The sequence below is a fragment of the Aedes albopictus genome, chromosome 1, assembly GCF_035046485.1.
Source record: "Aedes albopictus strain Foshan chromosome 1, AalbF5, whole genome shotgun sequence".
In the NCBI taxonomy this organism is placed as follows: Eukaryota; Metazoa; Arthropoda; class Insecta; order Diptera; family Culicidae; genus Aedes; species Aedes albopictus.
This window is the reverse complement of record NC_085136.1, coordinates 265,255,254-265,275,478: the sequence shown is the minus strand read 5'-3', so window position 1 is coordinate 265,275,478 and position 20,225 is coordinate 265,255,254. Positions and strand designations below refer to the sequence as shown.

Genomic DNA, 20,225 nt, shown 5'->3' with positions numbered 1-20,225 from the left:
GCAGTTTTTCGCGAGATGCCCCTTCTCACTACATCGAAAGCACTCCACATTTGTAGATGGTCGGTAGCTCTTCTTCTCATTACACGTCGCGGCTACATGACCCACACCTCCACATCGATAGCACTTGATACCCGTCCCAGTTTCTCCTTTCGTTACCGACTTGGACGTAGACCCACGAGACGTGTCTGTCGCCTTCAGTAGATTTACTTCTGCCAACCACTTCAGTTGTTTCAGTAACTCAGGAAGAGTGTCCACCTGCGTAATATTCCCAAAACGACCTTCGAGACCCGAAACTATGTACTTGATCGTGGCCTGATCGGGTAGCTTTCCTTTTCTTCCCAGCGCTACATGGCTGTAGAAATAGGTCTCTAGACTTTCTCCTGGTAGCTTCTTCCGGTTCATCATAGCTTGGTGAATACTCACTACGTCCACCGAAGTAGGAAAGTCTTGAACCAATTTGGCTTTGAACTCGGCCCAGTCCCTAACAGTCGCCCCGGTGAACCAAATCTTGGCGGCCCCCTGCAGATTCACTATGCCACACTGCAGCATCCACGCATCATCTCCATTGTACAATGCAGCAGCCTTTTCAATAGACTCGATCCATTGTTCTGCAGTTGGCGTGGTGGGCACATCAGGGTCAAACGGGACTAAAATGTCCTTTACATCCCGTATATCGAATCGACGCACATTTTGCACAGACATCTGTCTTAACGCATCGACTAACAACCTAACCGCGTCGTTATCCATAGTATTGGATGTACTATCACTTTCGCGTCGCTTATACCGCGGATCCTGTGCGTTTAACTTTTCAAACTTCTGACGATCTGATCGACTAGCACTGTCATTGGAGCTTTCTCCTCCCAACAAAGTTTCAATCAGGTCACTTGCCCCCGTACTATGTTCTCCGGTCGCGTCCGTATCACCTATCACTTGCTCAGCCACGTTTCTGGAAATCTCTTCCAACGTCTTATCGTGATCACTCATCACAACCGGCAAATTCCGAACCTATTCAACTGGCCCATTTGCCACCGCGAAAACGCATACAGATTTCGCTACTCAAGACTTTACGCGCGAATGGTACTGATCCTGTCTACAGAATTGTAAGACCCAGGGAGTACCGTGATACCGACCGGACGATTAAAACACGAGGTTTTCGTTTCTGTGGCATGAATTCAACTGATTTGATTTATTCGTCAACCTCTGCATATATAGTTTAACAACTTGAGAGCATATTGCTCTGAGTGAATGCTATAAAAATTCATTAGGGTGAACCTTCTTGGTTCTCATATATTAAATCAGCTACAGAAGTTAATTATTTAGGTTTAGCGATTGACAACAATTTGAATTGAAAAAAGCACATAACACTAGTGAGAAACAAAATAACTCCTATCATTTTTGCTCTCAGGAAGGTTACAAATTGCTTGAATATTCGTAGTTGTTGGCAGTTATACAATGCGTTCATATTACCACATTTATCTTACATGAGTACGATTTGGGGATCAGCTGCAGCATCTCATTTAAATGTATTAAAAGTTCTCCAGAATAGGGCAGTTAAAATTATTAAAAAAAACTTCCTGTTTTATTCCCCAGTGCCAGCTTGTATTCACCAGGGATTCTCCCAATACATTTACTACACAAATATAACTGTCTGCTACTTGTATTTAAAATTAAAAACAATATGGTGAACTCGAATACTCGCCTAATTGAATTTCAAGAATTACACTCTCACGAAACAAGGTCAAGAGGAAATTTTAACGTTTCAAGACCACGAACAGAGCTCGCTTTGAAACAATTCTTCTATTCCGGTATAACTCAGTTTAATGCGCTTCCGAATTATTTAAAATTAGAAAGAAATTTATCACATTATAAAAAAGAATTAAAAAATATTTGTGTGAAAATAATTGAATTTGTACTTGAATTGAAAATTGTAATTTAGTGTTAAGGTTTACATAAGTTAGTTTGTAAGATAACCAGCTTGCTCTCTCGAAATTGTCTGTGGAGGAGTGGCTGGCCACAGTTAATTTTGTAACTTTTACATGCATAAATAAATAAAGCAAAAAAAAGCAAAAAACGTATTTTAACCAAAACTGCTCCAAAATTCCACCAATATGAAGACCGAAAAATTAGGAATCTGTGGGTTCTTATCAACAAAAGTTGAAACGCATTTAATCTGAAATCGTTCCAATATTTGAATTATTGGTTTGGATCAACAATATAAATATTGCTTTTGAGCTTTCAAAAGTCAGCAAAAGTCTTCACATAATTTGAAATGTCTTCAATATGTCTTCACAAAAATAAATGTCTTCACAGAAGTTCAATGTCTTCAAATTGAAGACATGTCTTCACATCTGGCATCCCTGCTCCTGACATCTATGCTCTGCTCACGGTTGATCCATCAACCGGTGTTGTTCTGTTCTGTGTGGAATGTAGGTTGCGCAATGGTTGCGCTGTCAAAAGGTAGTACGAAGCTGTGCCAACAGGTATCTTTTGTGAAAAATGGCTGTAGCTATTCGTTTTAATCGTGATCAATTGAATCTGCCTGGTGGTTTTGCTCTTCAAAGTCGCCTAAAGATAGTGAAATTTGTCGACGTGGAAGGTCCCCATGGACAAGTGGATCATCGACACGAATACATTGGCCGGAGTTTCAGCGGCTAGATTCAGAAGATTCGGAAGAGCGTTGTACAACACAAAAAAGAAGAAAATGTTCGTGTATGGGCTAGATTCGGAAGATTCCCAGCCGGGTGTACGTTGTTCGACGCGAAAAGTAAACAGTTCAAGGCAAAATTCTGAAAATTCATTCAAAGTGAGCGTGTGCCTAATAGAGTTTTGCATCGAAATTTAACCTCAACTTTCTCTCCGAGAGAAAAAAAAAACGGCAACGAATGGGAATCAAAACAAACCACCGGAAAATGTCAAAACCCGCGTGAGAGGGAAAAGTAAGGGACGAACGAGAATGAACCGAAAGTTCATTCGTGACCTTCACTGAGCGAAAACCCCCGCCATGAATTGAATGATTTTTGCCTCATGCGAGCCCCATGCCTATTTTCAGACAAGAATAGGATGATTTTTCATTTGATTCTGCGTCCATCAAAATGAAAACAATATGACTGATGACCATCCACAATAAAGATGATTTTCACAGCTTGCTTGGAAGCCGATAACTGAATGATATTCGTTCCTTTTCTTATTCAATTTGATATGGGATTTGTTTCTGTGATAAATTAGTATCAATCAAACGAAAATAAAACCAAACACACCAACTTGGAGGGGATTTTACTGATATATTTATACCTGCACATTCTGTTTGAATTATTATGATAATAACTTTTAGAGTTTACAATTCAGGTGCGCGCCTTGGTGCGTGGAACAGATGCGATGACGGGATGTCGTGATAAGTAGATTCTGGAAGCTAAACTATTTATCAAATATCAATCACTCAATCAATTACATATAAATCCTATAATTTTTCTTACCTGCTATGATGCGCAGCTGGCATAAATCAAGTATTATGCTGGAGTTTCAAAAAACAAGAGATCCTTCCGGAAACCATAAACAAACTACAACTCTGCCATATTATTTTCAACGAATGACGGAGTTGAACAGAAATTGAATGATTTTCGGTATAGGGAATAGAGGGAAATGTTTTCAGATGGCTTTGAAATGATTATCAATCACAACAAACCCTGAGCGAAAAATCATTTATTATTTGTGACAATTCTCATTTTATAACAAGATGATTTTCGTTCAGTTGGACGCAGTGAAATCATTCTGCTGCGTAATCATCCAAAATTAGGATACCAAGGATTTTCATCGCATTGAATGACAAATCATTCTTCGTATGGCGGGGGATTTCGTTCAGTGTTGCAAAATTCAATTACGTTCAGAAGATTCCATGCCAGGAATTTGTCGCAAGAAATAAACGATGAGCGTTGTGTGGCTAGATTCGGAAGGTTCATTGCAGGATGCACGTGGATCGGTACAAAAATGTGGACAGAGAATGTTTGCGCGGATAACTTCAGAATTTGCCGGGAGTTTGTTGTTCGGCGCAAGAGGTAAACTGTGCGTGAAGTGCGGCTAGATTCAAAAGATTGCTTGCCATGAGTACGTTGTTCAGCACAAAAAGGAAAAAGCGGTGTTTTTGACGTGGAAAGTAAACATTGAGCCAAAAGTGAAAAAGTGCCAAACCGTTAGCATCATAGAGTCTGGGACCATTTGGGCAGGAGCACCTATTTTGGGCATTTGCTGCTATAACTCAGTCAATTTCAAACCGATTGACTTGAATTTTTGAACATAGCTAGATAGCCTTCCTGATCGTGTTTCAAAAATCAAGTCAATCGGTTCAAAATTGACTGAGTTATAGCAGCAAGTGCCCAAAATAGGTGCTCCTGCCCAAATGGTCCCAGACCCTATGATCTATTACCACGAGTACATTACTTGACGAGATTTTTCCTATTTATTATATGTACAGTGTATTGTCATATTTTAATCATTCTATAATCTTTCAAAAGCTGTTTCTGGTCTGAAAGTTATATAAGTGATGAAATGACTTAAAAATGGTTTCAAAGGCTTGGAAAGGGTCCTGTAAAACTTGAAAACACAATTTATTAGAGCCAGTAATCGCTTCTATCCGGCCTCCTACAGGGTTCACCAAAAATTATGTGTAGACATAAAGTGAACAGATAAACTCATGAAAGTAAAAAAACACATTTCTAGCTTTTAGCTCACCATGAGAAATTTCCAGTTGGCTTACAAGACCTAGGGAAACTTTCCCCTATGTTCGGTTTATTGAAATAAACTTAATTCCATTAATAGAAAGAAAAGCCCCATTTTATTGATTCAACAAAATGGACTTCTAGAAAATACTAGAAAAAACCACCCGACACAACCATCTGCCACCACACATCATGCTTGGAGTGAGAGAAAAAAAAATGAAACCTAACCTTACTTCGATCGTAAAAGTGCACTTCCAGCCGATCATTTCAATTTTATTTATTTGACATCACCGGGGGGACTAGTTTGTAATCTTTATTGCCCTCTCCGTCTCCGCCATTCACGTAAGAGCCTCTATGGCCTGTCCCACCTTAAGGCCGGCGGGTACCTCAGTTCGCATAAGACTTTGTTTTACGATCGCACTTTAACGATCCCGATGAAGATAAATAATAACGCAAACTTGAGTGAACGAGTGCAAGTGTGTAAAGTTGAGCTGCGCTAGACCACAGACCAGGACATGGTGGGTCAGCAAGCGAGAAGGAAAGAGATGGAGAGATGGAGAGTGAGAACGATAGGAATCCAAATGGCGACGAAATGCGTGTGTTCCATCCAATGGCGCAGGGTTTTACGGGAATAGATCGGATCGCGTAATTGGCTGAACGACTTGACTTGGTGCCTGTCCTACTTATGTAGGTATACCCGTCTATTGCGAGTTTGTATTTCTCTTTGTTCGTTTTAGTGGCGGAGAGGTCAAATTGGTTTCCGCCTACCAGGAAAGAAAGGTAATTCTATTCCGCTTTTTTGTTAGTGCTGCGCTCATAAAAGTTAGTTGAGAAGGATTGAAAGAGCAAAGACAGGAAACAGTACGAGTCGGACCCTACACGGAGAGACGAAACTACCCAAAAGTGAGTTCATTCCACCCAACTTCGGGGTTGCGTGCGTCAAGCCAATTTTGAGTTGATGGAATCGATGTTTTTGTTGGGTTGTTCCCGCTTGCTTCCATATGAAAAAAATACCTAATTTTAAGTTTTTTCCACCCAACCGAAATTTTGACTAGGTTGTATTCACTCAAATTTGAGTACTACGCTAGAAACTCAAAATTGGCTTGACGCACGGAACTGCAAAAGTTGGGGTGTTTCTCTCTTCACTCTCTGACAACAATAGAAAGAGCGCATGAAAAGGGAGATGAAAAAGAACTCAAAATTGAGTTTAAAAGTACCTAATTTTGAGTTTTTCAGTTTCTCCGTGTAGCATTTCGAACGTCGAACACTAATTTTCTTTTTAATTTTTGTTTCCTTCTTGTTCAGATTTTTTGGCAACTCTGAAAATGAACTTTTGAAGCAAAAAGTTCATCAGCAGTGATGCCAAAAGACATTTTTGTTTTAGAAAGTGCAAAAAATGGCGACAAAAGGTGATTTTTTTTTATTGAAATTCCATTAAGAAGCAGCAAAGCCCTTCGCCCAAATCCTCCGTTCCACACAATACCAAAATATGGCCAGCATGGCGCGAAGTTTTGCATGCTCGTTAAACGGCGGCTTCACGTTATCCCAATTGTGGCAGCAATCAAATTTTTTATGACTTTTCCGGCCAACGTTACGTACCATTTCAATTAACATCCAAGCCGACGACGACCAAGACTTAGTATGAAGTGAGCAGTCCGTCGGTGTCGATTGGCAAGTGCATGTGTTAGGCCGGCTGCAAGTGTTCATTAAAGGTCCAAAAGTGCAGCAGTAGAACTGGAGCAAATGACGGTCAACATCGTAAAAATCCAACAAATGGCGCTTTAATTTGCAATAATAAAAAAAAAACAGTGCAGCCGTTGCGTAGGATCTAGATGTATGTTGCTAAAGTGCAACTTGGTAAGCTTCGCTCACCATAGGCGTGCACGAGCAGGAATACAAAAGGATCCGTACAAAAGCTTCTGGAGAATCCCTCCAAGGGATTCCGGCGAATCGCTCCAAGGGATTCCGGAGAATCCCTCCAGGGGATTCCGGAGAATCCCTCCAGGGGATTCCGGAGAATCCCTCCAGGGGATTCCGGAGAATCCCTCCAGGGGATTCCGGAGAATCCCTCCAGGGGATTCCGGAGAATCCCTCCAGGGGATTCCGGCGAATCCCTCCAGGGGATTCCGGCGAATCCCTCCAGGGGATTCCGGCGAATCCCTCCAGGGGATTCCGGCGAATCCCTCCAGGGGATTCCGGCGAATCCCTCCAGGGGATTCCGGCGAATCCCTCCAGGGGATTCCGGCGAATCCCTCCAGGGGATTCCGGCGAATCCCTCCAGGGGATTCCGGCGAATCCCTCCAGGGGATTCCGGCGAATCCCTCCAGGGGATTCCGGCGAATCCCTCCAGGGGATTCCGGCGAATCCCTCCAGGGGATTCCGGCGAATCCCTCCAGGGAATTCCGGAGAATCCCTCCAGGGAATTCCGGAGAATCCCTCCAGGGGATTCCGGCGAATCCCTCCAGGGGATTCCGGAGAATCCCTCCAGGGAATTCCGGAGAATCCCTCCAGGGGATTCCGGCGAATCCCTCCAGGGGATTCCGGCGAATCCCTCCAGGGGATTCCGGCGAATCCCTCCAGGGGATTCCGGCGAATCCCTCCAGGGGATTCCGGCGAATCCCTCCAGGGGATTCCGGCGAATCCCTCCAGGGGATTCCGGCGAATCCCTCCAGGGGATTCCGGCGAATCCCTCCAGGGGATTCCGGCGAATCCCTCCAGGGGATTCCGGCGAATCCCTCCAGGGGATTCCGGCGAATCCCTCCAGGGGATTCCGGCGAATCCCTCCAGGGGATTCCGGCGAATCCCTCCAGGGGATTCCGGCGAATCCCTCCAGGGGATTCCGGCGAATCCCTCCAGGGGATTCCGGCGAATCCCTCCAGGGGATTCCGGCGAATCCCTCCAGGGGATTCCGGCGAATCCCTCCAGGGGATTCCGGCGAATCCCTCCAGGGGATTCCGGCGAATCCCTCCAGGGGATTCCGGCGAATCCCTCCAGGGGATTCCGGCGAATCCCTCCAGGGGATTCCGGCGAATCCCTCCAGGGGATTCCGGCGAATCCCTCCAGGGGATTCCGGCGAATCCCTCCAGGGGATTCCGGCGAATCCCTCCAGGGGATTCCGGCGAATCCCTCCAGGGGATTCCGGCGAATCCCTCCAGGGGATTCCGGTGAATCCCTCCAGGGGATTCCGGCGAATCCCTCCAGGGGATTCCGGCGAATCCCTCCAACGGATTCCGGAGAATCCCTCCAAGGGATTCCGGAGAATCCCTCCAAGGGATTCCGGAGAATCCCTCCAACGGATTCCGGAGAATCCCTCCAAGGGATTCCGGAGAATCCCTCCAAGGGATTCCGGAGAATCCCTCCAAGGGATTCCGGAGAATCCCTTCAAGGGATTCCGGAGAATCCCTTCAAGGGATTCCGGAGAATCCCTCCAAGGGATTCCGGAGAATCCCTCCAACGGATTCCGGAGAATCCCTCCAACGGATTCCGGAGAATCCCTCCAAGGGATTCCGGAGAATCCCTCCAAGGGATTCCGGAGAATCCCTCCAAGGGATTCCGGAGAATCCCTCCAACGGATTCCGGAGAATCCCTCCAACGGATTCCGGAGAATCCCTCCAACGGATTCCGGAGAATCCCTCCAAGGGATTCCGGAGAATCCCTCCAAGGGATTCCGGAGAATCCCTCCAAGGGATTCCGGAGAATCCCTCCAAGGGATCTCGTAGAGCCCCGAATTCCAACATTCCTTGACACGCCTCTGCCAGCCAAAAAAGACCTCAAGCGCCTCGCTTTCGGTAGTTGGTAGACTGCTGTGAAATTAGTTTCGGCTCCATGGTTTTACTGCTACTCGAAGGGGCTACTGCTGCACAATTCTTCGTGCCAAATTCCCTTCCACCAAATGCGCTTACAACTATAATGGCAGATGCGGAAAAATGCAGTGCGAACAAAAGTATATCGCTTCTTTAATGACAAATAAGGCCGTAAAATTTCAATTCCCAAACGCCCGATAAGACCGACGAGCTCTGGCGTCACGCAGCCCTCAGAGGAATAAATTGTGCATAAATTGTACGGAGAAGGACCCCCCGGACGACTAGAGAGCTGTTCGGCTGTTCGCAGTGACTCCATCGCGCGGAACTGCACCTGAAACACGATAACAGTCTCACTGAGACTTGAGATGCGGTGTGTGGACAGCTTGACTGGGTGTAGCAAAGGTAGGTATAATAAAGGTACGCACCTGTTCGGGAGTCTGGTCCAAGATGCTGCACTCGCATGTGGTGAGGGGGAGGTGGACCTGAAACGAGAAACGTGGAAAAGAAACGTTGAATGTTAAAATGCTTTTTAGCGATATGACGGTTTTTACGATCTAAGATTACATTTGTATCTGGGTGGATGACGGACGGGCACTAATCCTAATCCCTCTCGAGTAGTACGCGAGAACGAGAGGACATCTAATCGGAATCGAGTATCAATTAGAGATATCGCGGAAAAGCCGTTGAACCTGATCGTGTTTTATTGCATAACTACTCGAGGCGATTTTTTTCCTTTTTACGATCAGTCGGTCGCTGCAGTTGCCCTGCAGCGAAAGTTTGATTTAATTCGAAATTCCAATCTTTCAGATTGATTCACTTTGCGGAAGAAACTGCAGAATCGCTGAGCAGCTACAGTTGCTGCCTTACCAATGCGCGAACAAAAACTACATAAATCTGACAGGAAACATGACAGCCAAGGCGCGTACCCGCGTACGGTGGATTGTGATGGATGGTAGTAATGGGCGATTCCGGGGTCTGGAGTTCGAACCGAAACCGATCATTTCAAATAGTCTGAATTGAACAGCTATTTCCCTAAACGACTATATCATCTTCATGGAAAGAATCTGTGAATGCAGTATTCGTTGAAAATCAAAGTAGATTATCTTGAAAGGTGCCCCCCAATGCTATATGGTTAACCAGATCGAAGCGAGATGAAAATAAGAGAACTCAGGCGCCCTCCTGCCTGATCTCAGTTTGTAAAAGAAAACAGTGAGTGATGTGATATGAATAACTATGGAGAACACTGGTATGCATGCATGCATATATTTTGAATTCTGTCATCTATATTTTGAAAAGTCATGACCCAATAGATAAGATTACTCTTTTCCGAAATTTTGGAATCCTGCAGAACTAAAGAACGTGGTCATAAATGATAGAAGTCGTTTTAAGACTAGTGAAGTTCGGGTCAACAGAGCTGCACAAAGATGGCTAATTAAACATAAAGAGATGGGGCAGCAGGGACGGATGTCCTGGGGCCTGACGCACCCCCCCGCTTGCGAGTCAGCCGCGTAGTTGCCGGCTAAGAATAGGACTACTAACCCCAATTCAAGGTGTCAAGCGACCCGTGCCGAGGAATGAGTGATCGAGGGGGTGAAAAAGATGCTCGATCTTTAACGGAGCCTGTGGGGTACCTGGGCACCCCCCACAGTAAGCTGTCCCTTACCGCGTTAATGCAGAGCTCTGGCGTGGTGGACATTTTTTCTCGTGCAACTCGTGGGAATAAGTATGAGCAAAAATTCGAAAAACAACATAGGTGGAATTAGTGGTGCGGTCAACCCCTTCGCAAGAAGCGGGTTGATGAGGTCTCCTACAAGGAGAAGCGAGGAGTCAGGTGCTGGAAGCTGCTTACGCAGCTCAAGCGTGGGAGCTCCTGTCCACTCCACGGCAAGCCAGCCGGCGGAGGTCATGGACGGAGCATGGTTGCTGAGGGCCATCAGCCAAGTGGCAGAAAAAGGACGGCCCGCATTTGAGGTAGCTGAGCAGCAGCTTGGCAAAATTATCGACTTTGCGACAACTAAGTCGAATATAAGTAAGGACCTGAAAACGGCCTTGCTTCGGCTTAGAGCGTCAGTCGATGAGGCCAAGCAGGAGCACGCGGTCGCGGTGCTGGCTGTGGCAGCGGCGGAACCCGCAAAGGAGAAAGCGTCTAAGTTTACGCAAACGGAGGCCTTCTCTTTCGCGGGTAGTCCGAAGAGAGTGGAAGCGAATGCTCGCGACAAACGCGACAAGCATTCGCAGAAGCGGGCGAGGCAGCCGTCAGGTGAGGAGCTGTCTGGCGGCGCCCGCAAGGCCAGGCGTATAATAACCCCGAAAGCCGGTGGTAACGCCGGAAAGTCGGACCCCAGCCAGGGTTCCCGGAAAGCTGGGAAGGGTGGGCCTGTAAAGGCTGGCCCGTCCCGGAATGATGGGAACAAGGGGTTGCGACCAATGGTGGGCCCTCAGCAGCCACAGAGCAGGGCGATCCAAGGAGAAGACCCTCCTTGGACAAAGGTAGAGCGGAAGAAGAAGAAGAAGGTGAATCCGCAGGTAGAAGTGCAGGACGCCAAGCCAAGGCGTAGGAAGGCAGGTGCCAGGCGTGAGAAAGGCGACGCTATCGTCATCAAGACGGAACAGTCCAAGTACTCGGACGTCTTGAAGACGATGCGAAGCGACGCCAAGCTTGAGGGTCTTGGAGCCGACGTACGCAGTATTAGACGTACTCGTACGGGCGAGATGATCCTGGAGCTGAAGCGCCAGAAGGAGCACAAGGGCGGCGCCTACAAAAGGCTGGCAGAAGAGGTCCTTGGCGAAGGTGTGCAGGTGAGGGCTCTGACACATGAGGCGACTCTGAAGGTCAAAGACATTGACGAGATCACCGAAGTGGAAGAGCTCGTCACGGCACTGCGGCAACAGTGCGATGTGCAGGTGGCCGCCGCAGCCGTTAAGCTACGGAGAGGGCCAGCAGAGACACAGATAGCTTTGGTTCAGCTACCTGTGGCGGATGTTAAAAAGTCCGTTAAAGTAGGGAGTATTAAGGTGGGCTGGTGTGTATGTCACCTGACATTCCACGAGCCACCTGAGGTTTGCTTCAGGTGTCTGGAACCAGGACACAAGTCGTGGGACTGCAAAGGCCCCGACAGGCGCAAACTGTGTAGGCGATGCGGCGCTGAAGGTCATAAGGCCCAAAGCTGCACGAGTCCGCCCATCTGCATGATCTGTACCGGGAAAACCTCGAAAAACAGACATCCGATGGGTGGTCCAGGGTGCCCGGCCTTTAAGAAAGCCGCAGTGAACAACAAATCACAGTGCAGGTAACGCAGCTGAACCTGAACCACTGTGATGCGGCTCAGCAACTGCTTTGTCAGGCGGTTTCTGAGTGGGAGACGGATATCGCCATCATTTCGGACCCATACCGAGTACCCGCCGGCAACGGCAACTGGGCCTCGGATGGGACCAGGAAAATGGCGGCGATATGGACGACAGGTAAATACCCCGTGCAGAAGTTGGTGTCTACTACCTATGAGGGCTTCGTGGTCGCCAAAGTAAACGGGGTCTTCTTCTGTAGCTGTTATGCGCCTCCGCGGTGGCCGATCGAGCGGTTCACGCAAATGCTGGACCGCTTAACGACCGTGCTAACAGGGCGAAGGCCGGTGGTAATAGCGGGTGACTTTAATGCCTGGGCTGTGGAATGGGGAAGCCGTTTCACGAACCAGCGGGGTCAGATCCTGCTAGAAACACTGGCCATCTTAGATGTCGACTTGGCTAACGTCGGTACCAAGCAAGGATCGGTATATTCGCCTCACTCCATTCATATTTATTCCTCTTTGCTGAAGCGAATCGAGAAAGATGCAGCAAACGGATCGTCGTGATCAAACACGCAACCCCATCATCAGTGGAAAGCGATGAGCCAGCTGCTTAACATGAATATTCGTAGCCATTCGTCGCAGTTTGGATCGCAAGCGAATGAATGAATGGCGAATGGTGAAGAATGCTGGTGAGCGATCGAAGCGGCTATTATCATAAGTAGAAGAGAATTTCTGCATGTAATGCATACATTTTTACTGTATTGCTCCTGAAATGCTAGATTGGCAAAGAAAATAATTCGAAAACATCTAAAATTCGTATGCACAATATCAATCGCATCACTCACGAATCGCATTCGCTTGCGATGCGAATGTGGACGAATGAGTAATTTCCAAGTGTGGCTTCCCACCGTTCGCCGGAGTTTGCTGTCATCGCTGACAAGCATACAAACGAACTAAAGCGACAACCGTTCGCTGAAAAGTGGAAATCAGGAACCCTGGTACCAAGAGTACCTATAGTCGAAATGGAGCGGAGTCAATTATTGACGTGACCTTTTGTAGTCCTGGCCTAACAAGTAGTCCGAACTGGAGAGTAGATGATGGCTACATTCACAGCGACCACCTGGCGGTTCGCTACAGTATCGACTACAACAACAGCAGACAGCGGATAGAAGAAGAGGCGGCTAGGCCAAGGCCAAGCCCTCGTAGGTGGAAGACATCATACTTCGACGAAGAGGTATTTAGGGAAGCGCTCCGCCGTGAGCGAAACTTAATCGGTTTAGACGGCGACGAGCTGGTAGCGGTGCTCTCACGTGCGTGTGATGCGACCATGCCTAGGCGAGTCCACCCTAGAAATGGGAGGCCACCGGCTTACTGGTGGACCGACGCGATTGCGGACCTGCGCCGCGCCAGCCTACGGGCTAGACGGCGGATGCAGCGAGCACGATCAGAGGAAGAGCGAAACGAACGGCGGGTGGTGTTCGCCGCTGCAAAAGCCGCGCTCAAGACCGAGATAAGAGCAAGCAAAAAGGCCTACTTTGAGGGTCTCTGTCAGAGTGCCAATACGAACCCGTGGGGTGATGCCTACAGGATCGTTATGGCCAAGACGAGAGGTGTGATGGCTCCTACAGAGCAATTTCCAGAGATGTTGGAGGGGATCATTGGAGGACTTTTTCCGCGTCATGATCCTAGTCCTTGGCCTCCTTTCGTAGGACAGCCGGGGACTGGGGCTGGCGATGAGGAAAGGGTCAACGATGTGGAACTTGCGGGGATAGCTAAGTCCCTTAGCGTAGGTAAGGCCCCAGGTCCGGACGGAGTTCCGAACCTGGCCTTAAAAGTAGCTATTGCAGAAGCTCCCGAGATGTTCAGGTCTGCTATGCAGAAATGCCTGGACGAGGGAGTTTTCCCAGAAGCTTGGAAGAGGCAGAGCCTGGTACTATTGCCAAAGGCGGGGAAACCACCCGGAGACCCGTCGGCATATAGACCAATATACTTGATTGACACGGCGGGGAAGGTGCTCGAAAAGATCATCCTCAATAGAATGTTGAAGTTCACTGAGGGCGTAAATGGTCTCTCGAGTAACCAGTATGGCTTCCGGAAGGGGAGGTCCACCGTAGACGCTATCTTGTCGGTTACAAAAACCGCCGAGAAAGCACTCGAGCCTAAGAGGAGGGGAATTCGCTTCTGCGGGGTAGTGACTCTGGATGTAAGGAATGCATTTAATAGCGCCAGTTGGGCTGCAATTGCCGATGCGCTCCTGCGTCTGGGGATACCGGAGTACTTGTACAAGATTCTCGGAAGCTACTTCCAGAATCGCGTACTAGTTTACGACACGGAGGTGGGTCGGAAGTGCTTTCACATAACCTCAGGAGTCCCGCAAGGTTCCATCCTGGGTCCGGTGTTATGGAATGTCATGTACGACGAGGTGTTGAGGTTATAGTACCCAGTGGGATTGGTGATTGTTGGATTTGCCGACGATATTACGCTCGAAGTCTACGGTGAAACGATCGAGGAGGTGAAGTTGACTACCGACCACTCGATCAAGGTTGTGGAGGCGTGGATGCGGTCCAGAAAACTGGAGCTGGCTCACCACAAGACAGAGGTGACGGTTGTTAACAACATGCAGTCGGCGCAGCAGACGGAGATCAGTGTAGGAGAGTGTACTATCCTGTCAAAGCGCTCCGTCAAGCACTTGGGCGTGATGATCGACGATAAGCTTACCTTCGGTAGCCATGTCGATTATGCCTGTAAAAGAGCCTCCACAGCTATTGCGGCACTGTCCCGGATGATGTCCAATAGCTCAGCGGTGTACGCCAGTAAGCGCAAGCTTCTGGCTAGTGTTGCTACGCCCATACTTAGGTATGGCGGCCCGGCGTGGGGTACCGCGCTAAGTACTGAATGCTACCGACGGAAGCTGGAAAGTATTTACAGGCTTATGTGTCTGAGGGTTGCAAGCGCGTACCGTACCGTGTCACACGACGCTCTCTGTGTCATTACTGGTATGGTGCCCATCAGCATTCTTATCAGTGAGGACATGGAGTGCTTCGAAATGCGAGGCACAAGAGGCATACGCAAGACTGTCAGGATGGCCTCTATGGTCAAATGGCAGCGCGCGTGGGACAGTTCCACCAAAGGAAGGTGGACCCATAGGTTGATACCGAGGGTAGATAGTTGGATTAATAGGCGCCATGGGGAAGTTACATTCCACCTGACACAGGTCCTTACAGGTCATGGTTGCTTCCGACAGTATCTACACCGTTTCGGGCATGCGGATTCTCCCGAATGCCCAGTGTGCAATGGTTTAGAGGAAACGGCGGAACACGTTCTGTTCGTGTGCCCGCGTTTTCGCACAATGCGTGACTGCATGCTTGCCACATGCGGGGAGGACACAACTCCGGACAACTTGGTCCAGAGAATGTGTAGGGATGAGATTAGCTGGAATGCCGTTTCAACGGCTATCACCCATATCGTCTGGGAGCTACAGAGGAGGTGGCGCGCGGACTCGGAGAATGGCTAGTCCAGATGCAGTACAAGAGGTGGTCCAGGGGTTCGAAGTCGGCTTCGTAGGTCATACCGGTGCCCTGCGGTCGAGATCGACCCTTACAACGATTAAGTGGCCGCGGAGAGGAAGTCCCGGTAGCGGTGCTGTCGTGGCGTCAGTCTACTGGGTTGGATCTGAGCCCGCGGTTGGAAAGGGGTCCCCGGCAAGGGTCGGGGTAGGTGAGACCCTGCTGTCTGCAACCTACGGGTGCATCTGATAGGGCCTGAAGGGTAGTGATACCCTTCCTTACGGGCAGGTCAGATCGGGTTGCACGTGGGCATCAGTTCTTGATGTCCGCTCAGCAGTAGGGCGCGGGCGGGGTTGACCCTGCCCGCCTTCCGTGGACAAAGGGAGTGGCGAGGACCACTCGGGAAACTGGCTAAGCGCCAGCATGCTATCGTGATGGACTCTCCAGAGCGAGTCATCGATGTTCGTTGCTGCTAGGCTACGGCAGCTAACCTTGAGGGTGCGATATGCACTAGCCCCTCTCTGAAGCAATACCTTCTTGGTGGTTCCGGAGAGACGTAGGGTTTGGCGACCATAGGAATATGTTTTAGTGGGTCGAGGAGAGAGTAGTCCTGGCTTCTACCGGCATTGTAGAAGACGGCCTTAACCCCACACTACCCTAACCTTCCTGTTAGGGTGTCTGATGAGCAGATTTATCCCCCTATGGTTTAGAAGGAAAAAAAAACATAAAGAGATCCGTTAATGCTTCAGAAATCTACATTATCGCCAAATATGACTCCAACCAATAGTAATCTGATGTATCCAGGAACTGGATACCAGTGTAATCTCCATCCCACCAACAACGGTTTGTTTCCATATCCACGTCCATTCTCGCCCATGTCTATATCAATGCATCCTATCAGGACAATCAGGCTGTGGTGGAACAAAAAAAATCCCGACACCCCGAAAAAAAAAACATCACTTCAGCCGCTAAACCACTCATTCACATCGGCTTAAATTTCCATTTTCGCCACCCAGACACCCAGAGGAGGAAACATACGCGCGAATGTGTATACACAACACATTCCTCGGTGGCAATGCAAACATTGGTTAGACTGGTACGGCTCATGTAAGGATGACTCCAACCGAATATACCTTGGACAGACTTGAGCAAATCGTACCATGGTATAGTACAATTATCGCTTGTACCTATTGATAATTGTCTTCATTCAAACAAGTCGTAAACACCAAGGTACAAGAGTGTCCCGGATGTTAGATAACTCCCGCGTATCGTTCTAGAATGCACCAGCCCATATTGATGAGAAGATTGTGCTGACAGTGTCATCCTCACACTAATTCAGGGGATTTCATGGGAGCTCCAGGGGGCCTTAGGGGCGCTTCAAGAGGTCTCAGTAGCGTTTCGAGGGTCTCAAAGTTGTTTCAACAGATCGCAGGGAGTTTCAGGAATTTCCAGAAGTTCTCACGAATGCTTCAGTGGATCCAAATAGATGACAGGGGCTACCTGGAGGTCTCAGGGTTGTTTCAAAAGTGCTTCAGAGGGTTGCAAGAGGTCTCATGAATCCTTCCGGGGTCTCAGGGGTTTCTCAGGGCGTTTCAGGGGGTTCCAGAGCATTCCATGGGGTCTACGGGGCACTTCAGAGAATATCTAGGGCATTCCAGAGAATCACAAGGGCATTTCAGGGGATCTCAGGGGCGTTTTAGGGAATCCCAGGGAGATTCCGGGGGTCCCAGAATGTTTTAAGAGCTTTCCAGGAGTCTCAGGAGCGTTTTAGTTGGTCTGGGCGTTCCAGGGAGTCTCTGGAGTACATCAGGAGCGTTTCAGAGGATCTCAGAGGTATTTCAGAGGGACCCAGGTGTTTTCAGAGAGGGTTCCTGGAGGTGTCAGTGGCGTTCTAGGATGTTTTAGTGGTATCACATGAGTGGTATCATGAGGGTTTTCACGTGATCTCATGAGCGTTTCAGGTGGTTTCAGGGGCGTTTGATATAAATAACGGAGCAATATTTTCATACCTAGTTAGTTAAAGGCATATTCAGAAGAAATTTATTACCAATTTGCGAAAGTCATAGAGAAGAATGAAATGAAATATTCAAGAAAAAAGTAATATACTCTATTAAAAATTCTAGAAAGAATCTTAATTTATATTCCACTTTTTATATCTAGACCAGTCATCCAAAAAATTGAGGTGAAGTTCTTGAGTCTTGAAATTTAGGAACAGTTTTCGGGAAAATATTGGATGAAATCCACTAGAAAACTTCTTGGATATTCCCGGAAAAAAATCAGGAAGTTTCACAAAATGCTGGAAGGATTCTCCACAGAATCCTGGAAGGATTCTCCACAGAATCCTGGAAGGATTCTCCACAGAATCCTGGAAGGATTCTCCACAGAATCCTGGAAGAATTCTCCACAGAATCCTGGAAGGATTCTCCACAGAATCCTGGAAGGATTCTCCACAGAATCCCGGAAGGATTCTCCACAGAATCCTGGGAGGATTCTCCACAGAATCCTGGAAGGATTCTCCACAGAATCCTGGAAGGATTCTCCACAGAATCCTGGAAGGATTCTCCACAGAATCCTGGAAGGATTCTCCACAGAATCCTGGAAGGATTCTCCACAGAATCCTGGAAGGATTCTCCACAGAATCCTGGAAGGATTCTCCACAGAATCCTGGAAGGATTCTCCACAGAATCCTGGAAGGATTCTCCACAGAATCCTGGAAGGATTCTCCACAGAATCCTGGAAGGATTCTCCACAGAATCCTGGAAGGATTCTCCACAGAATCCTGGAAGGATTCTCCACAGAATCCTGGAAGGATTCTCCACAGAATCCTGGAAGGATTCTCCACAGAATCCTGGAAGGATTCTCCACAGAATCCTGGAAGGATTCTCCACAGAATCCTGGAAGGATTCTCCACAGAATCCTGGAAGGATTCTCCACAGAATCCTGGAAGGATTCTCCACAGAATCCTGGAAGGATTCTCCACAGAATCCTGGAAGGATTCTCCACAGAATCCTGGAAGGATTCTCCACAGAATCCTGGAAGGATTCTCCACAGAATCCTGGAAGGATTCTCCACAGAATCCTGGAAGGATTCTCCACAGAATCCTGGAAGGATTCTCCACAGAATCCTGGAAGGATTCTCCACAGAATCCTGGAAGGATTCTCCACAGAATCCTGGAAGGATTCTCCACAGAATCCTGGAAGGATTCTCCACAGAATCCTGGAAGGATTCTCCACAGAATCCTGGAAGGATTCTCCACAGAATCCTGGAAGGATTCTCCACAGAATCCTGGAAGGATTCTCCACAGAATCCTGGAAGGATTCTCCACAGAATCCTGGAAGGATTCTCCACAGAATCCTGGAAGGATTCTCCACAGAATCCTGGAAGGATTCTCCACAGAATCCTGGAAGGATTCTCCACAGAATCCTGGAAGGATTCTCCACAGAATCCTGGAAGGATTCTCCACAGAATCCTGGAAGGATTCTCCACAGAATCCTGGAAGGATTCTCCACAGAATCCTGGAAGGATTCTCCACAGAATCCTGGAAGGATTCTCCACAGAATCCTGGAAGGATTCTCCACAGAATCCTGGAAGGATTCTCCACAGAATCCTGGAAGGATTCTCCACAGAATCCTGGAAGGATTCTCCACAGAATCCTGGAAGGATTCTCCACAGAATCCTGGGAGGATTCTCCACAGAATCCTGGAAGGATTCTACACAGAATCCTGGAAGGATTCCACACAGAATCCTGGAAGGATTCTCCACAGAATCCTGGAAGGATTCTCCACAGAATCCTGGAAGGATTCTCCACAGAATCCTGGAAGGATTCTCCACAGAATCCTGAGAGGATTCTCCACAGAATCCTGAGAGGATTCTCCATAGAATCCTGAGAGGATTCTCAACAGAATCCTGAAAGGATTCCCCACAGAATCCTGGAAGGATTCTCCACAGAATCCTGAGAGGATTCTCCATAGAATCCTGAGAGGATTCTCAACAGAATCCTGAAAGGATTCCCCACAGAATCCTGGAAGGATTCTCCACAGAATCCTGGAAGGATTCTACACAGAATCCTGGAAGGATTCCACACAGAATCCTGGAAGGATTCTCCACAGAATCCTGGAAGGATTCTCCACAGAATCCTGGAAGGATTCTCCACAGAATCCTGGAAGGATTCTCCACAGAATCCTGGAAGGATTCTCCACAGAATCCTGGAAGGATTCTCCACAGAATCCTGGAAGGATTCTCCACAGAATCCTGGAAGGATTCTCCACAGAATCCTGGAAGGATTCTCCACAGAATCCTGGAAGGATTCTCCACAGAATCCTGAGAGGATTCTCCATAGAATCCTGAGAGGATTCTCAACAGAATCCTGAAAGGATTCCCCACAGAATCCTGAGAGGATTCTCAACAGAATCCTGAGAGGATTCTCAACAGAATCCTGAGAGGATTCTACACAGAATCCTGAGAGGATTCTACACAGAATTCTTGGGTTTTAGTGAAGATGTTGGGGAAATGTTGTAGAAAGTGTTGATAACCTCCAATTTCAAAAGGTAAAAGCATTAAGCATTCTGCATTAGAAGTATAACGGTCGTAGTTTTGGACCAGTCTAACGCGCGACGCAGTGTGAGGTGTCGACCGAACGAGCGAACTGCCAACCAAACGATGAAGGGGCTACGCAACGAAATACCTCCATTCGGTATGCCACCTTCCCTGGTTATAGTGGATGATCAGGGAGAGGAAGCAGCAGGAACACCACGGCGCAGCGGCGATGTGTTTATACCCGATGACGGGTTTTGTCGGATTCAATCAAGTGTGTAAATTGAAAGGGCGGAAGCACACAGTCCGGCTAGCAGTCCACAACTGCAGTAACGAACGAATATGCTACTCGATGGCCATGTGGAGGGAAATTGAAACACCATCCAC

General features: G+C 47.9%; 1 protein-coding gene across 1 annotated transcript in view; it reads right to left on the bottom strand.

Moving 5' to 3' along the window:
- Window positions 1–20,225, bottom strand: part of LOC109399007 (uncharacterized) — a 234,228-nt gene that overhangs the window by 138,305 nt on the left and 75,698 nt on the right. Inside the window, exon 5 of the mRNA XM_062859812.1 lies at window positions 8,941–8,997. Coding sequence (XP_062715796.1) covers window positions 8,941–8,997 — 57 coding nt within the window. The remainder of the gene's footprint in view (window positions 1–8,940; window positions 8,998–20,225) is intronic.